Source organism: Vespa mandarinia, chromosome 18 (assembly GCF_050613455.1).
Source record: "Vespa mandarinia isolate Hongniang chromosome 18, ASM5061345v1, whole genome shotgun sequence".
Taxonomy (NCBI): domain Eukaryota; kingdom Metazoa; phylum Arthropoda; class Insecta; order Hymenoptera; family Vespidae; genus Vespa; species Vespa mandarinia.
The window spans coordinates 4,432,755-4,450,361 of record NC_140827.1 but is presented as its reverse complement, the minus strand read 5'-3'; the positions used below and the strand labels follow the sequence as shown (position 1 = coordinate 4,450,361).

The window sequence follows — 17,607 nt, the reverse complement described above, 5'->3', positions numbered from 1 at the left end:
CTTTTTCTTTTCGTTCATTCAATGACGGTTAATTCGTTGGTCGATTAGAAAAGTTCCCGTTCTCGAGTTTCCAGACTACCGCGTCCGAATTAATTTCAAAGGGATTCCCGTAAATATCAGCATAATTAACCCGCACCGACCTAATTCTCGCATCTAGACGAAATCGCTGGCTCGAATCCGTGGGAAAAGGAAAAGAAAAAAAAAAAAGAAAGAAAAAGAAAGAACAGGGCAAGAAGAGAGAGAAAAGAAAAAAAAAGAAGAGACAGGTGCTCAAGAAATTGGAATGGACGAAGGAGGATGATGCATACGTCGTCGTTTTGGTAATCTTGAAATTCGCGCACGGTAGCGATCGATTTTACCGACCGATGATAAAAACGTTGCTTTTCTTTTTTTACTTATGTGTTTGGCTCTCTTAAAGGTGAATCGCTTCTTTTTTCTCCGGGCTAATTCTTTTTCTTTTTTTCTTCGGTTCGTGAGAAAGCAAATGACCACCGATCGAACGACAATCGTTAGAAACTCGAAGAACGAGGGAGTTCTTTTTTTTCAATTCCTTGACGGATACGGACGACGAATTAAGTTTAGGGCGAAATTAAGGTCATGGGATAGAGTAGTCACAGATAAGGATAAGGATATTCCCTGATCGAGGAGCCTCGTTATCTATCGTCCGTCCTCTCTCTCTCTCTCTCTCTCTCTCTCTCTCTCTCTGTCCAACCACTCTGAGAAGACAAAAGCATGATCCCCTCACTCTCATTATACCTTTATACCAGGGTAAGTAAAAAAAGGAAAAAATGACGCGAGTAAAACGATTAGAATTGATAAGATAAAAGCTTGAAAAAGGAAGTGAGATGGAGGAGAGATTTTGAGTGTGGGTGAATCCAAGTGAGAAAAGTGATCGTTTTTCGAGACGTAGTCGTACCTCGAACCGATAATACATAGAGATAGCGTACGTATAGGTGGTACATCGGATATATCGATTGGGTCGAAAGAGTATTCCGAAAAAAAAAAAAAAAGCATCCTCGTGTCGCTGGTTGGTTTGCTCGGTGGTTCGTTGGTACGAGCGCCAAAAGTAATAGGAGGCAGAAACAGACGAGGTCTGTCATTTTTACGCATCGTCGTTTCCAACCGACCGAAATACGTCACGTTGCGTTTCTCCGACGTTTCGAGGCTACCGCGGGAACAACAAAAAAAGAAAGAAAAAAAAAACAAAACAAAACAAAAAGCCTCCAAAAAAAGGAGAGCTAGCAGAAAAAAGGATAGGAACGAGCGTGCAGAGCGGGAAGAGCGGGAGGGAAAAGGTTGTGACGTTGATAGTCGCGGGAAACGCGAAAAACGTGAAATACAGAAAATTTGCCCGGTAAACGAATCACCCCACTGGCGAAAATACGAGGAGTTTCTCCGCCCCTCTGCTGCCGTTCCAACGATCCTTCGAAAAATTTCCGTATTTCCTCTCTCTCTCTCTCTCTCTCTCTCTCTCTCTCTCTGTCTCATTTTTATTCGTGCGTTGCGTTTAACAAGGAACAATGTAGGAGATTGGGAAAAATCTTTGCAAGGTTCTTTCTTGTCCTTTTTCCCCCCGTACTCCATTCCCGACGATCTAATGCGTCATTCTAATTAGCACGTTAACTCGTGGATGATGAAAATTTCGAGTTTAGCTTACGAGCTCGTGGTACCATACGTACACGAGCCGGCCCTGTTTAACGGCAATGGCGGCGGAATAATAAGAAAACGAGTGTCGTTTGAAATAAGGAAGGGAAAAGAGAGCGAGTTCTTTTTTGTTTTCTTTTTTTTTTTTTTTTTTTTTTTTTTTTATTATTAACGCTTTAGAGGAGAAAAGGGAAAGAAAAGAGACACTTTTCCGAGAGTAGAAGAATATCGTCTTTATTTCCCTGGTGTGCGACGACACGGTGCTAACAAACGGTTAAATTAGTGGTGCTAAAAAGCGTAAGAGCGTGACATCGATTTCTATTCGGCCAATTAAACGCGCCATCGTTTCTTTCATCTCTCTCCTATCTCTCTCTCTCTCTCTCTCTGGTTTTTCTCTGGAAAAAGTTGGCTGGCCGATTAAGTAGCCGCGACAAAATACGTAATGCGGAAAAGTGAGTCGAGATGTCTAGTGACCCGAACGACGATATATCACCTTGAGCTTGTGCAACGAGAATTGGGAAAGTGTGGGTGGGGGATAGAAAAAGCATCGGGACGTTATTTTAATTACGTCGAACGAAGAAAAAAGTCGGTAGAATGACTTTTGCACAGCAGAACCCGTTACTGACTCGGCGGCGATCGTCGAAGAAAAAGAAAAAAAGAGGTGCTTGAGGCGCGTTATTATATGCGGCCAAATTGTGAGAGAACGTATTCTACAAGTAGAAATGAAAGAACAGAAAAAAAAAAAAAAAAAAAAAAAAAGAAGAAAGAAGAGAAAGTTCGAAAGGCTTTAGAATCATCGCAGGTAAGAAGCAGAATCTTACTTTTCATTGAGAATAAATATAAAGGTGTATTTATCGATATCGATAATTGGCGAAATATTGTCGAATATATATCGATAAAGATATATCGATACAAAATCGAACGTTTATCGATATGGATAATAATTATCGATCGGAACGACGTAGGATAGGAAAATACTTACTTATCGACGGGTACAAAATGAAAAAGTAATTGTGTATATCATCGGTAGAAATTGAACGTGCCTTGAATTTCTCACAGAATCTCTCTCTCTCTAATAAAGTTAAGAGTTAGGCGAGGAAGGAGTTGCAAGAGTTGGCCCTGCGGAATATTTCGTAAGGTTCTTTAAACTCTTTGAGACTTTGACAAGGAGCGTAGCTTTTGAGGTTATCTAGACCGGAAACGCGTCCTCATCCTCCTCGTTCTCCTCGGCATTGCCAGGGCTGCTGTTTTCCCTCCTGCGTTGGGTGTAACCGCGTTGCACGGTTCGTAGGAAAAAAGTGAGAATTAAGACGCACGAGGGTTGCACCGCCGCGGGCTTCTTGCGAGAACTTTACGTAGCGGTAATCGTAGCTCGTTGCATTATAAAAGATATAAGGTAAAGTAAAAGAAACGCCTTTTCTTTTCTTTTCTTTTCTTTTCTTTTCTTTTCTTTTCTTTTCTTTTTTTACCCTTAAAGTAAATCGTACCGAACGGACGATTATTTTTCGTATAAAACTTTGAAACTTTTGTCGTTGAGCGCGAATCCAGTTTGTATTAGTATAAGAATAAGTGTCTCTATTATAATTACGTAATTGAAATTCGCATTAGACGCGAAGATGGTCATGGTCATGCGTTAATAGATTTGGTGGTACTCGAATTGATTTCGTTCGATCGGTATGCCACGTAAATTGAAGCACTTAACTTAAGGGCTTTCTCTTCTTCGAGTACCCTTAGGAGGATCTAAATGGTATCCTTTTTGCTTGACGTCGATTCAAATTTTCTATGTATGTCTTCATCGGCTTTTCTATTTTATTTAATTATTTTTAATATCGAATCGGTTCTCGTTACGGGAAAAACTTTCTAGAGAAAATATTATTTATATATATCGATATAGAAAAGCACGAGAAGAATAATTCGGATAATACCTACCAGGAAAGAATTTTCTCGAATCCGTCGTAGTCTCGAGAGCCAAATTCGCCGGAAGGAAAGTTCCGGAAACGGAAGTTCCGTCGATGGAAAACCAGATGCGACTCAGATAAAAAAACCGAGATAGCCCGGTCTCAGAGACGTTTCCATTTCGCCATCCTGTGATATCAAACGCTCGCGATATGAATTGTTCCTTGATAATATCTTTTATCGTCGTTCGCAAATATTCTTCTTCCCTGAAATCACAAAAATTTATTTACTCGACTGGTAACTTTATTATCGAATAAATATAGATCCTTTCTTTTTCTCTTCTTTTTCCTTTCGATCAGATTCGTCGAAAGATTCGTGGATAAAGAAATTCACGGCAAGGGAATTTATTAAATCGGAATGCGATTCTTATCTCGAAAGACTTTCGACTCAAAGTGTAATTTCTTTTTCTTTTTTTTTTCCACGATATAAAAACTCCCTTGTCACAAATTTTCATTCCCATGCTTGCAAACGTTTGCTTCTCGCAACGACAAGTTTCCTAGCTTTTGAGTTGGAACGAGTTTTATAATCTGTCCGTTTCTCTCTCGCTCTCTTCGCGGGTAAAGGGATACTGTGTTGCTTTTCAATGAGTGTGAGAGAGAGAGAGAGAGAGAGAGAGAGAGAGAGAGAGAGAGAGAGAGAGAGAGAAGAAAGTTATTTCCTTCTAAAGATTTATCCTTACTCGAGGAACCGTTAGCTGTTGCCGTCTAATTCCTAACTTTGTTAATCCTCTCTCTCTCTCTCTCTCTCTCTCTCTCTCTCTCTCTCTCCCCCCACCCCACCCCATCACTATCTCTCTTTCTCGTAATTTAATTTTCGATTAAACTTACGCTCGATCTTCGTTCGGTTTACCACCACGTAGATTAAAGTCCTCTAAAGAACGAGAGGGAGAGAAATGGATGAGGAAGGAAAATGGTTCAGAGATTTTTACAAGGGACGTTATAATAAAGTGTTCGGTGGTTAAAGCGAAATTTAACTGGAAACTAATGACGAACTAGAGGTGTCTTATCTAGATGAGATAGGACGCCTAGCTGTGTTTGCGTTTGTACTTGCGTGCGCAAAGGGGCTGGGTTGCGTTTGGAGCGATAGAGAGAGAAGTTGGATGCGTGGAAGAAAGCTTGCAATTTTCATAGTTAGATAACACTTGAACGAACCAGACAGAAACTCTCGCAAAAGATAACGAAAAGTCTCTCTCTCTCTCTCTCTGTTATTTTTTAAATTGTTTCTTCGGTCTCCTAGAATCTTCGAAGGGAAGGATCTTGTTCGTAGTAAACTTTGAGAAATTGCGATCCTTCGTTTTCTTTTTTCTTGTAATCTTTTTCTTTCTGAAAACTTCAACTTTTCGTAATCCATTTAAAAATCGATATAGAATATAATACGAATCACCGATCGACTAAACGTTGTCGTTAGCATTCCTTGTCGATAGATAGAAGAGATTTATCGAAGAATTAATGAAAAACATTTGTATTTATTTCGAAAGCTCCTACTAATAAGGGAATATAATATATGCATAAATTGTAAATAAATGAGGGTCAAACGAACCTTTTCCACGGGTAGGCCGAGGGAAAACGAGAAAGAGAGAGAGAGAGAGAGAGAGAGAGAGAGAGAGAGAGAGAGAGAGAGAGAAAAGAAAAAGAAAGGATCCCTGTCGTTTGCAAGGATTGTCTCTAGAGAAATATCCTAACTCTCACCTTGTCTTCGATCTCGCGATAATGAGCTTCGTTCGTGGTAGGATTGAAAGGATATCCCTGAATGGATTTGACACAGCGTACTATAGTCTATAGAGCCCAACTTCCCGTGGGATAGACGTTACCAAGGTCGTCATCGGGCGTATCCCAATCGAGATCAAGATGAACGTCGTCGAACGCAAATCCAAGGTGATATTCCTCGATCACCGGATCGAATAGAACGGCAAATACGTCGATGGTGTTGGATTCAGGATCAGAGTCGCGTACATGCCGATCGACGAATCCAGGATTTCGCGAAATCAGTCCGAATCCGGGCCATCTTTCAACTTGGATTCTCGAGTGATAGACGATTTTCTTTGATTTATTAAAAACATCCTTCGTTAGATACTTTTTACAGTTTTTAACAAAGACTCGAACTCATCTTTTATTCTATTTTCACGCTCTTTTTCTTTTTTCTATTTTACGAGTATCCTTTAGTCGTCGGTAGATTTTATTTTTGATTTTATTTTTGGTTAACACGGATCGCAGTTATAACCTATTTTTTCTTTTTTTCTCTTCGCAATGTTCATTTTGGATTTCTTGCTATCTATAACATATATTTTTCGTCTCTCTCTCTCTCTCTCTCAAGTCTCTTTCGCAACTACGTTCGTACTGCTTTCACACACAGAACTTTCACACACTATTCGTATCTCTTTCTTTCCCGCTTATTTTCATATTCCTACCATCTCTCTTGTACACTCTATCCCTTCCCCTTTCTCCCTCTCTTTTCTTTCTTTTTCTCACTCGCCGAGGAGAATCCCTCGGAGCGTCGGGTTTTAATTACACATTTTTTTTGCACACCCATCTTCTAGCCCTTTTCTCTCTCTCTCTCTCTCTCTCTCTCTCTCTCTCTCTCTCTCGCTCTCGCTCTCGCTCTCGCTCTCGCTCTCGCTCTCGCTCGACATTCGCTAGGAGAGGGTTCTACACGACTATGGCTATGACGACGACGAATATTCTAAATTTGGAGGGTGGCTACAGGCCTCTGGCTCCGACATCCCCATCTCAACGTCGAGCCGTCAGGAAATTCGCCTTTTCCTCGCTAACTCTCTCTCTCTCTCTCTCTCTCTCTTTCCCTCTCTAAATTATTCGACCGTTTGCTACCTATTTCCTTCTCTCCCTCTTCTTTTTAAATGTCTCTACAAATTTGCCTTTTCGAATCGAACGAAAAATTTTCTGTTTAAAAATGAACGTTGACGAATATAAAATAGAATATAAAATAGATAGCTTTTTATTGTTCTTTTTGATAAAAAAGGAAAAGTAAAGGAAAAAGCAAATATTTGAAGTAGGTATTTAACCGGAGGTTACCGAGACCTTCTACGAGTCTCGGATCGTCTGGGCAAGTTTGTTCGGAGCGTCGAAATAGGCGGAAAATCCATTTTTTTGCAAGAGCTATCAGAAATATTCGACGCGACGTGGCAGTCGAATAGCAGTCACTTTGCAGTCGAACAAAATGAAATGACTTTATATATATCCTACGTGTCTATCTCTCTGCACACACACACACACACACACATACACACATATATATATATATATTTTTTTTTTTTCTTTCATCGACGAGTATCAACGCGAGCGAGCACGGTGATATACGTGCTTTTCAATCTTCAATGAACCTAGGGTTTGAGGTAGTTCTAGTCACCGTTTTCTATCCAATTTCGTTACTAATGGACGATACGAAAAATCGTTAAACAAAAATCCGGAGAAAAAGGATTAGTTTTAGAAACTTTTTCGTTATGATACTATCGAAAGAATATTACCGGAGAGCGTTTTCTATCAAATCTCAATGGTACTTTGACGAAAAGTCATTAAGAAAAAAAAAAAAAGAAAAAAAAGAAAAACTGAACCTCACGAGACTTCATATTTTTTCCAATTTTTTTTTTTTTCAATTTTCTCTCTCTCTCTCTCTCTCTCTCTCTCTCTCTCTCTGCGCGCTTATTCCTCCAACGTCAAGGAGAATCTCTGGCATCGTTCTTGCATAATCCCAAAGGGGAATTCGCCGAAGCTCGCTGGCTGCTTCGGCCTCTCCTCGTCGAAATCATCGATTACGCATTCGTTTTCACGAGGATAGAAAAAAAAGGGGCCGAGGGAACGTCGTGAAAGAGGAGTGGAATCGGGTGGAGAGACGTAAAGAATGGAGTAGGAAGAAGAGGACGCGTATGCGGTCAATTTATTTCATAGGGAAAACAGGAAAAATAATAAAGCAAAAGAAAAGGATGAAGAAGAAGAAGGAAAAATATCTGAAAAACAACCTTTCCATGTATAATATATATATACGTGTGCGCGCGTGGATGCATACACCCCACTTTCCTATCTCTTCAGAAATTGTCTTCACCTGAGAAAATAAAGGGATAGAAGAAATGAAATCCTCTCGTTCTCTATCGATCTATCTAACCTCGCGAGGATCATCGTCTTTCGTACAGATATATATGTATACACACACACACACACACACATATATATATATATATATATATTGGTAATATTCGTAAAATTTCATTCGCAAAACTCGTATCAAGAAATCCGACCAAAAGCAATTTCCATAAATTTTACTCCGATAACGAAAGAATAATACAAAAATGGGCGACAGAAGGCGGGCGCGGCAGTAGACAAAACAGGAGACAAAAGAGGAGACAAAACAGGAGGAGCGATCGAAAATGCGCGTCTCTCGAATGTTGCTTTTTCGATTCTCGACTAAGAGCTATCGACGTCTTTGGACAGCGGAGATGCGAGAGTTAGAACGTGGATAAGTTCGTATTAAATAAAATAGGATATAATCGTTTATTTATCGACGACGTTCGACTATAAGTCGAACACCGTCGTTTGTAGCGTACGCGCGTTGTTGTTAGGGGGGGTATTCGATCGATCGCAAAGAATTTGAGCGAGATAGAGAAGATTTGTCGAGTAGAGGAGGGGCGGGCGAGGAGGAAGGTTGGGTACGCTTACCCTGTCAAATATTACGTTGGACCTGTCTATCCCCCTTTTTCGTACGGTCTACCGATTCGAAATTAATCCGCTCCCGAACATCCCCGACGACAAATTATCGAGTTTATAGCTATCGGCACGCGAAAGCGAACACCAACATGGACGTTATCAGAATGCGCAAGTATTATCGTTACGATGCTTTTGGATTCGATAAGATGGTCAGTCGACGTATTACGTAGAAAAGAATGAAAAGATAATGAAAAAGACAGGAGGTTATGTCGGGGAAACTTTGTTTTTGGAAAACTTTCATTTCATTGCATTGCATTGCATTGCATTGCATTGCATTGCATTGCATTGCATTGCATTGGATTGCGTTGCATCCTATGATGGATAGTTTTAATCGGATAATGGGATACCAATGGAAGCTTTGGGAATTTTGGAAAATTTTAAAAGGAACATCGCCTTTTTTTCTTTTTGTTTTTCTTTTTTTTTCTTTTTTTGGACAAAAAACAACTTTTTTCGACCATGTATTTTACCAGTTTCTCCTTTTATTGATTGATTTTTAATAATTTTTTGTTTTCTCCTCTGGTACCCATTTCCTACTACGTATTCCCCGTGTACATATATACATATATGAATAAATTTATAGGAGTGGTAGTAAACGGACAGAGAGAGGGTACGATTTTGATATTCATATTGTAATTTATACTGTATAAAACGAATAGAACGCAACGTGTCCGTCCACGATCGTCCTCCTCCTTTTTACGATTTACAATAAACTAGCGCGTATGAATTTACAGACGACACAAGCTCGGACACGATCTATCGACGTTCAATTTATATCCGAACCATCCGCCGCTCTGTCTCTCTATCGGTCTTCGCTTTAAACATTTTACACGCAAATTCCTTTCTACGTTTCGTGTAACATAATACGCGACGTACACAATCTACTTATTATACTCTCTAAGAGAGAGAGAGAGATATATATATATATATATATATATATATATATACATATATCTTTACGGAAATATATTCCCTTTTTTTATGTTTGTAAAACGTAACTCTTTCATCCTTTCTTTTTCCCTTTTTTGAAAATATTTCCATTGATATAAAATCAAAAAATATTTTTAAATTCCAACTTTTGCGCTAACCTATTCAATAATTCTCTGCCTCTGTTATATACTTTTTGTTATTTTCAAAAACGAAATTTCCAAGCAAAGACAAGCCTTTTCTCTTACTACCCTAATCGTGTATCATTTTATTACAGTTTTATGGATTACTCGTTGCCGAAAACGACTTGAGAACATTTCTAAACCTCGGTCTTTATTCCGGTCCAATCACAATTTTCATTTCCATACTCCTCGTCGTCCTAATTTCCTTTACGTTTGCGGTGAGTAAAAAAGCAAATAAAAGATTAAAACGCTCGTTCGAATCTTTAGACGGAAGAAGGTATCACTTGAAAATCAATAATATGCACACATTTATATATACGCATATGTGCAGGATGGAGGCCAAAAAGTGTTTCTAGGTGAATTTAAAAATCTATTTCTCTTTTTCGAGACTTTTTATAGGCTTTTAGTTTTGAACTTGTAGTTTTACAATTTCAACAAAAAAAATTCACTAACCCTATATGTACATATTATATATAAAAATGAAATAAATAACTGGTTTGTTTTTTCGAGAGAGAGAGAGAGAGAGAGAGAGAGAGAGAGAGAGAGAGAAAGAGAGGTAGTAGCTATCGTAATCGAGAAATCGCAATTTCGTCGTTTCGCGTTATTCCATCGGAGTAACAATCAAAGATGGCGCATACCGAATTACGAACTGTCCCATTTGAATTCGACGTTTATTAATTTTATTTTTATTTCTTTTTATTTTTTTTACTCGACGACAACGTAGACACACACGACAACAACAACAACTTTTCCAATATCAAAATTTATTTCAGAGCTCGTCTGTGTTGACCGCGAACGAAAGAGTCCTCGGGGAATCTCGAAACGATATCGAGAAGGTAACGAAATTTTGTATGTGCGTGTGAGAGAGAGAGGGGTGGGGGGAGAGGGATCAAGGAACGAAGCGACGGACGTGTGTCACCTTTCGATAATTGTTCATAATTTATGATTTAGCGGATACCACGTAAAGAGAGTGTTATTGGCCTTCGACCTGCTTACAAGTGCATTCACAAACATGTAAGTCCATATTATGTGTTAAAAAATCCTTTAAAAATACATTCATTTCATTATTATTATTTTTTTTCTTCTTTTATTTATTGTTTGCCTCTCTACTTTTTTTTTTTTTTTTCCTTTTTTTTTTTGAAGAACAATGTTTCGCCCAAACGAATGTTACATCGTTTCGTGATTTTCATTTTTATTTAACAACTTTAACTCGTTTAAATATCGTTTTTCGTTGTTATTATTTTAATACACTTCCCGCACCACGTTTTTTTTTTTCTTCTTTTTTTTTTTTTGAACAATGGCATCAATAGTTTATTGATTTCCAGTTGCAACAAACGGAGGTCTTTCAAAGGAAAACGAAGAAATTGGCAAGTATAAATTTGCTTTAATAAAACTAAAAAAAAAAATTTCATTCGTTCATTCATTTATTTATTTGATTTTATTATTCTTTTTCATACTAACCATCGACAGTTACGTAAGGAGCTGCTGGAGGTGGAGATAATGAACAGCAAAATAACGTGCCTTGAGAAATTATTAAGACCTGAAGTGAGTCAACGAGATGAATTGCTATCGAGGAATAACAAATGGGAAGAACTTCTTTCTTCGTAGATAAAAGAGACGATTTCAATTGAATGAGATAGAAACAACGGAGTCATTATTTTGACTCTCGTAGTCTTAAGAAATTCTCTCTCTCTCTCTCTCATTCATTCACTCATTGCAAAGCATTCATAATTAGCCCGTTCTTTCAACTGCAATATAAACGGTAATCTTGTTTTCTTGTTGTTTTTTCTTGTTGAGAGAGTAAGAAAAAACTAGTTTGAAATTGTTGAAGTTATGATCCACCATTCGAGTTCAAAAAGAAAAACAAAATAATTTCGAAAAAGAAGAAAATTTTGGAGAATTATGAATAGGTCACGTGGCAGATTTCGAAGGAGCATGGATCCGAACGAACGAAATTAGATATACCGCGCGGTTAGTAGCAGCAGTAGCAGCAGCAGCAGCAGCAGCAGCAGCAGCAGCAATACGTTGGCGTCGATCGAGCCACGGAAAGACACGTCCTAATCCAGACTCCCCACCGACATTCAGCACCCCTTCCACAAGTCCCACCAAGCCGGGTCGATGCGCTTTTTCCATGCGTACGAAGGGATAAAATGCTAAAGGGGAGCGAGCTTTCATCTTCGGCGATTGTAGGAAGGTGAAGAGGTGCGTTTTAAACGCACGTTAATCGGTCGAGAAACGAGAAAATCTTTTAACTTTCTCCTTGAAAGAGGGAATGAAAGAGGAGAGAGAGAGAGAGAGAGAGAGAGAGAGGGAAATGGCGTTGAAAAGAAAAAATCAATTTGTACTTCCTCGTATAATATTTTTGTTTTGCATTGGAGAGACTTGGGCCAAGGAGCGTGGTAATAAAAAATTAATAGTCAACGTATTTGTTATTTCTCAGGAACAATGCGAATGGCGACAAAGCAGGTCACCCAGGATTTACTATCGTGCGATCGGTGTTACGTCGAAATAATATTGCAACGATCGAAAATAAAAAAAAAAATTTAATGGAAAAAAGAAAAACAGGAAATAGCATCGTCTATCTGGTCGCTTTTAAACAATGAAATTGCAAACAGCACTTGGTAATATCTACATATCTGATACTACTACTACTACTACTACTACTACTACTACTAGAGCAACGAACTTTCCCGTTAACTAGTCATATCTACATGCATAATTCATTTTACACACAGGTGACGTATGCAATAATAGAAACAATAGAGAGAACGACGACGCTCGGTTTACAACAATAACCCCAGTTCACTCGTGGTTAAGGATTCCACTTGCTACCATAAATCTCTGACCGGTTTATCATCCTTCTGGATGTATCAAAAAAAAAAAAAAAAAAAAAAAAAAAAAAAAAAAAAAAAAAAAAAAAGAAAAATATATATATATATTTATTTTTTCTTGAAAAAAATTGAGATTTTTCAGATTGTCGCGCTGAAAAGCGCAGGGAAAGATCGAGCACCGCTCCAAAAATTGATAAAAATGAATAAATAAATAAAAAAATTGTTACAAATTTCATTTGAAAAATAATATTCGAGCGAAAAGATTCGAGTAAACTAACCTAACCATAGAAAAAATATTTTCATTTCACGTAGAAAATCGACATATCTTTGACGATCGAAGAAAACAGCGAGCTCCCTCAAACGTGTTCCAAACCAAATACGTGCTGGCGTGAGCCAACTTTGCGGAAAAATATCTTCCAACCCGGTGAGAATAAATTTTCGAGAAGAAGAAGAAGAAGAAGAAGAAGAAGAAGGAGAAAAAAAAAGAAAGAATGAAGGGAGGTAAAAAAGCTTGAATTTTTGAGAGGTCGAGGGCATAGGACAGTCGTTTTCTTCTCAGAAATTTGAAAGAAATGAGAAGATTTTGGCAAAGTTAGACGCATGCTTTGACTCTCTTTCCGAATCCCATCATCCCATGTATATGTTAGCGAACCTCTCTCTCTCTGCAAATTTGTATGTGCCTCTGCCCTGCTGCGCTGCGTTAGCGTGTCGCTGCATTGCTTTACGTGCCATCGAGTTGGTGTGCGTTAGCACGTATATTAGGAAACTGTACGTCCTCTGCAGAGCTAGCTCTCCACGTGTCTCAGAGTTGGTGTGAGTTATTTTGCGTTAGATCTCACGCGTCAGTGTGAGTGTTAGCGACCTCACGTGTAAGTATCGGTGGTAACGATATCTGAGCTGGTTATTCGTGGAACGTAGATGTCGCCAGGTGCGGTGTCCCCATACCGTTTACTCTCCCCGGTGCCTATTTCCATTCACCTCCCACCTCATCCCGTTCGATGTAACAGCCCACCCTTCGGGCAGCCAGGGCCGACTCAGAAATTGAACCACGGCTACGTGGTGTACGAGAACAGGGTCTTTGCTCTCGTTTAATATTTCAAGCAGTCCATTGGCTGCCTTGAGCATCGACATGCGCACCCCCTCTGCACCGCTTCCCTTCTATCCCCTATCCCTTCTTTCTTTTCAATACACATACACATCTGATACATACATACATACATACGTATGTGTATATATATATATATATATATATATATATATATATATGTATATACATATTGGATAGAAAGATATCTATCTATCCATCTCACTCTTACACATCGATGTACCTTTATATATCTATACAGAGGTATAGAAAGAGACGGCTCGTTACATTGAAATCCGTAGGATAATCTAGCAGGTCTCTTCGTATCGATGCTAGACGTTGAAAAATCGATATCATTCCGTTTCTCTCTAGTTCTCTCTCTCTCTCGCTCTCTCTCTCTCTCTCTCTCTCTCTCTCTCTCGCTCTCTCTCTCTCTCCAGCTCTTTCTCTCGACGTGGTTAGCTTGTTTACTCGAGTATCGATTCTACCGGTGCCAAATAGCACGCGGAAAAGTCCAGGAAAGTATCTCGCGAGAAAATACTCTGTTATCGGCGTCGGTTTCAATTCTGTTCTGTGATCTAGATTTTTTCATCTCTTTTTTCCTCTCTCTCTCTCTCTCTCCGTCCGTCGGTCCGTCTACTTGTCTCTATCATGTAGGCCGGACCAAAAGTTCCTAGGCAATTAGAAAAATTTTGGTATATTAAATGTAATAAAAAATTAAATATTGGCAAATCTAATAATTCGGATAGATGGACGTAATCTAAACGCGTTTGAAGAGACTTGGTCGAACGAGGCTTGGCTGATTATCCATACGCGCCATTTTCATCGTATATACGTATATAGATGGATAGATAGATGGATAAATGGATAGAGGAGATGAGAGATGGGAGGGAGGGGGGTTGAACGATTTAACTTTTACGAGTCGTATCGGCGGAATCGAGCTCGCTAAGTCGTGCGAAAATACCGGTTGCTCCGGACATGCCGATAGGATTCCAAGAAATCGATTGCATATCTCACTGCACTAACTTTCACATGCGTTTCTCTCTGCAGTTGTGTGTATTAGCAGGATTGTAGTAGTCGTTACATTGTTTATGCGCACGTTAGTCACGTTACGTGATTAATTTTTTTAGAAAAAAATCTTGTCAGTTTTCAGGTTATTTATCTATTTCTTATTAACATTATAGTTATTTGTAATTGGCATTTTTGTAATAATGTGTGTGTATATATATATATATATATATACACACACACACGCACACATATATATATATATATTTTATTGATATTTTCATGGAACGTATGCAAGTACGTGTGTGCGTGGGTGGGTGGATATGAGATGGCCGACAAGCTTCTGAAAAATACCCTCCAAGCGTTACAACCCTCACCACGTAGCTTCTCTTCCCCCCTTTCTCTCTCTCTCTCTCTCTCTCTCTTTCTCTCACTTCGAAAGAAGGGAGAGAGATCGAAACGAATGGGCCACACGTGTGCCACGTTCTCCCCTTTTTTCCCCGTTTTCCTTCCTTCCTTTCTTTCTTCTTTTCTTTCGAACACATCCCCCAAGAGCCAAGCCATTTCGTCGATTTCCCGGAACTCGCAAAAGACAGTCAAACTCATGAAACGACACCCACGAGCACATGTGATTTACACTCCTGCTAGGGGACCCCTTTCACCGACATTTTTTTTTTATTCGTGTTTTTTAGAGGGTGGGGAACGGACCTGTCTACGAATATTATAATATATCTACTAGATCGACCGATAAAAGTGTTCCTATAGGTGATTTTAAATATCAATTACAAGCTTTTCCGAGGCTTTGAATAATTCCATGTTCGTAAAACATTTTTGGTCCGAGGGATCTTTTATAATTATTTCCAGGCTTGTACACTTTGTACGATAAAATTTCAAGTAAAACTTTGAAACGACAAAGGTGGACTTACGATGCATCGAGCGATGCAACGGAAGATACATGAGTTAGAGCGAAGAGAATTGGGGCCTGGGGATAGGGACATGTTGAAGGGGGTGGGTTAAAAAGGGGTTGAAAAGAACTAGACGTAGGTTGGTGACTCGAATATAAAGAGAAGCATTGAACTGGCATTGAATTCGATGAATATGCAATACCTTGGGATAGTATGGAATTGAAAAAATATCGAAGAGAGAGATAAGGCGAGATGTCCTGTTTAATGGGAAATGTACGTATGTAGGTATGTGCGAGCATAGATATGTACATGCATATAGCATAGAGACGATCGAGAAATGTCAGAGGAATAGAATTATTCCACTCAAATTTTTACGCGAATCTAGTTATGTTCTTTCTTTCTTTCTTTTTTTCTTTTTTTTGTTTCTGATGAAAACGAAAATGCCTTTTACTAACGAGACCGATTGTTCGACGCTGTCGCCATCTTTCTTTTTATTTCCCACTCCTCGAAATATATACGGAAGATATTTGCTTAAAGCCTTGACAACGCTTTGACGAATACAAAAACGGTTTATACAGTTTCCATAATTAATTCATTCTTCTCGTCGTACTAATAACAGGACCGTTGGAATTTACGGTCGAGGTCAATTGGGAATACGACGCGAGTATCTTTATGTTCTCTCTTTTCTAACGGGTGTCTCACGGCGGACTTGCCATGAGAACAATTCGTTGCATATGTAGATCCTTTTCTTTTTTTTTTTTTTCCCTCAAAAAGGAGTAACCGATTTTTAATATTAGCTAGAAACTTTTGGCCGATTCCGTACAATAAATCGAAAAGAAGAAAATGCTTGAAAGAACCTGTCGAAGGAAACATCGGTTAAAATTTCGAATTCCTCTCGTCGATTTACGAGGATGTTTCCAAAGACGTGGATAAATCGTTTCGGCCATCCTGCCCTTCCCACTCCTGCGAAACTAGGGGTGGAGGAGGAGGAGGAGGAGGAGGAGGAGGAGGAGGAGGAGGAGTGGGGGATAAAAGTGCAGCTAAACCGCGACAAGAGAGCGCATATGAGTCTCGAATTCGTAAGGTGCAGTGTGTGCGCTCGAAAGATAGGGCCGTAGTGGTAATGGTAACGCTGGTTAGGGTAGGGATGGTGGTGGCGGTGGTAGTGCGGGCTAGGGGTAGGTAGGTAGGTAGGTAGGTAGGTAGGTAACTCCGGAGGTTTGAAAGTTTCGCGTGATAAGTGGCAAATGATTTATTCGACTCACGGCTCGCGCCAGCGAGCGGTACAAATTACGTAGCGCGTTCAGAAAACCTTAGCGAGACGTGACAGTAATTCATACTTCTGAATTAGTGCTGCCAGTTTCCGTCGTTTTTCGAAACGTTCAAGATGGAAAGGGTAAAGGGTGGGGTTGGTCAGGAGGTTGGAGGTAAAGGTGTTACGTCGAACTTGCCTCGACTCGGACGAACTTTTCCGTTCTCATTTCGAAACGTTTCTAACCTGACATCCCGGAGATTTTTCTTCGGGAAATTAGCCTGAGATCGTTCAGGGTCGGGTGGGCCGAAAGGGAGCGAGAGAAGAAATAAAAAGAAATGTTTCTTCTTCTTCTCAGAGGTGGTATTACATGTACCTAAGTCATAAAAATCTGAATAGTAAAATTGTAAGGCAAAGATGTGCATCCCTTTTCCTGATTTTTCGTTGAAATTTTCAAATGCATCGCATCCTCGAGAAATGTGAAAACATGTATTATTAAATCTGATGTGTATGTGCGCGTGTATACGCGATAGAAAGCTAGGTTAAGAGAACGATAGCTATTTGGAATAAAAATTTGTCGAGAATTTCGAAAATGTCGAATCTACGTAATTTCATTTTGAGCAAAGACCTTACATGTTTGTTTTTATCTATGGAATGAGCCAAAAGTAAAACTACAAATTCAGTACTTTGTCAACAGCATGAAGAAAGAAAAAAAATTAGTCAGCTTTTAACCTATGCAAATTGTACATGCTTATTGAAAAAAGAAAAGTCTACAAAAATGTGGATTCGATTTCTATTCGCGAGAGAGAGAGAGAGAGAGATCCTTTCGTTATAACGATAGCGAGTTTGGTCGGACGTAAGTGGAAAAAGAGAGAGAGAGTCTCGTTAAGTCGAGTTGAAGTACAGGTAGTCGACTGCAGCTCCGATTATTTTCGGCTTGCTCGTGAAAAAAATTCGTTAACTCGCGAAATTGCGTCCTCCTTCGCAAACGTCGAGCCATACGAATATTCGTTCGAATATTTCTCGAAGATATAGAGAAAGTCGACTTTTTCGTTAATGACTCTCTAAGAGAAAGAAAGAGAGAAAGAGAGAATGTGGAGAGAGGT

General features: G+C 39.3%; 2 protein-coding genes across 3 annotated transcripts in view; one reads left to right on the top strand and one right to left on the bottom strand.

The window, feature by feature from the left end:
* Positions 1–17,607, bottom strand: part of LOC118445255 (uncharacterized) — a 52,629-nt gene that overhangs the window by 20,854 nt on the left and 14,168 nt on the right. Inside the window, exon 2 of the mRNA XM_035874434.2 lies at positions 3,574–3,806. The gene's annotated coding sequence lies outside the window, so the exon portion shown is untranslated. The remainder of the gene's footprint in view (positions 1–3,573; positions 3,807–17,607) is intronic.
* Positions 713–12,272, top strand: LOC118445269 (uncharacterized). Of its 2 annotated transcripts, XM_085662549.1 has the most exons (8): positions 8,405–8,464; positions 9,517–9,639; positions 10,195–10,257; positions 10,373–10,435; positions 10,747–10,788; positions 10,892–10,966; positions 11,862–12,042; positions 12,157–12,272. In XM_085662549.1, exons 1-7 carry the CDS (start codon positions 8,405–8,407, stop codon positions 11,931–11,933), a joined length of 498 nt encoding a protein of 165 aa, XP_085518675.1. In that variant the 3' UTR covers positions 11,934–12,042; positions 12,157–12,272. The 2 variants fall into 2 exon arrangements, with proteins under 2 accessions (XP_085518676.1, XP_085518675.1); XM_085662550.1 differs by lacking the exons at positions 8,405–8,464; positions 9,517–9,639; positions 10,195–10,257 and adding an exon at positions 713–768 and having other exon boundaries at positions 11,839–12,042.

What these genes read in the sequence shown, in the direction of transcription:
- LOC118445269 (XM_085662549.1), top strand. Translation starts at nt 8,405, where the DNA reads ATGGACGTTATCAGAATGCGCAAGTATTATCGTTACGATGCTTTTGGA. An exon ending in TAATTTCCTTTACGTTTGCG is followed by an intron (nt 9,640 to 10,194) that starts GTGAGTAAAAAA and finishes AATTTATTTCAG; the next exon opens with AGCTCGTCTGTGTTGACCGC. An exon ending in ACAAGTGCATTCACAAACAT is followed by an intron (nt 10,436 to 10,746) that starts GTAAGTCCATAT and finishes ATTGATTTCCAG; the next exon opens with TTGCAACAAACGGAGGTCTT.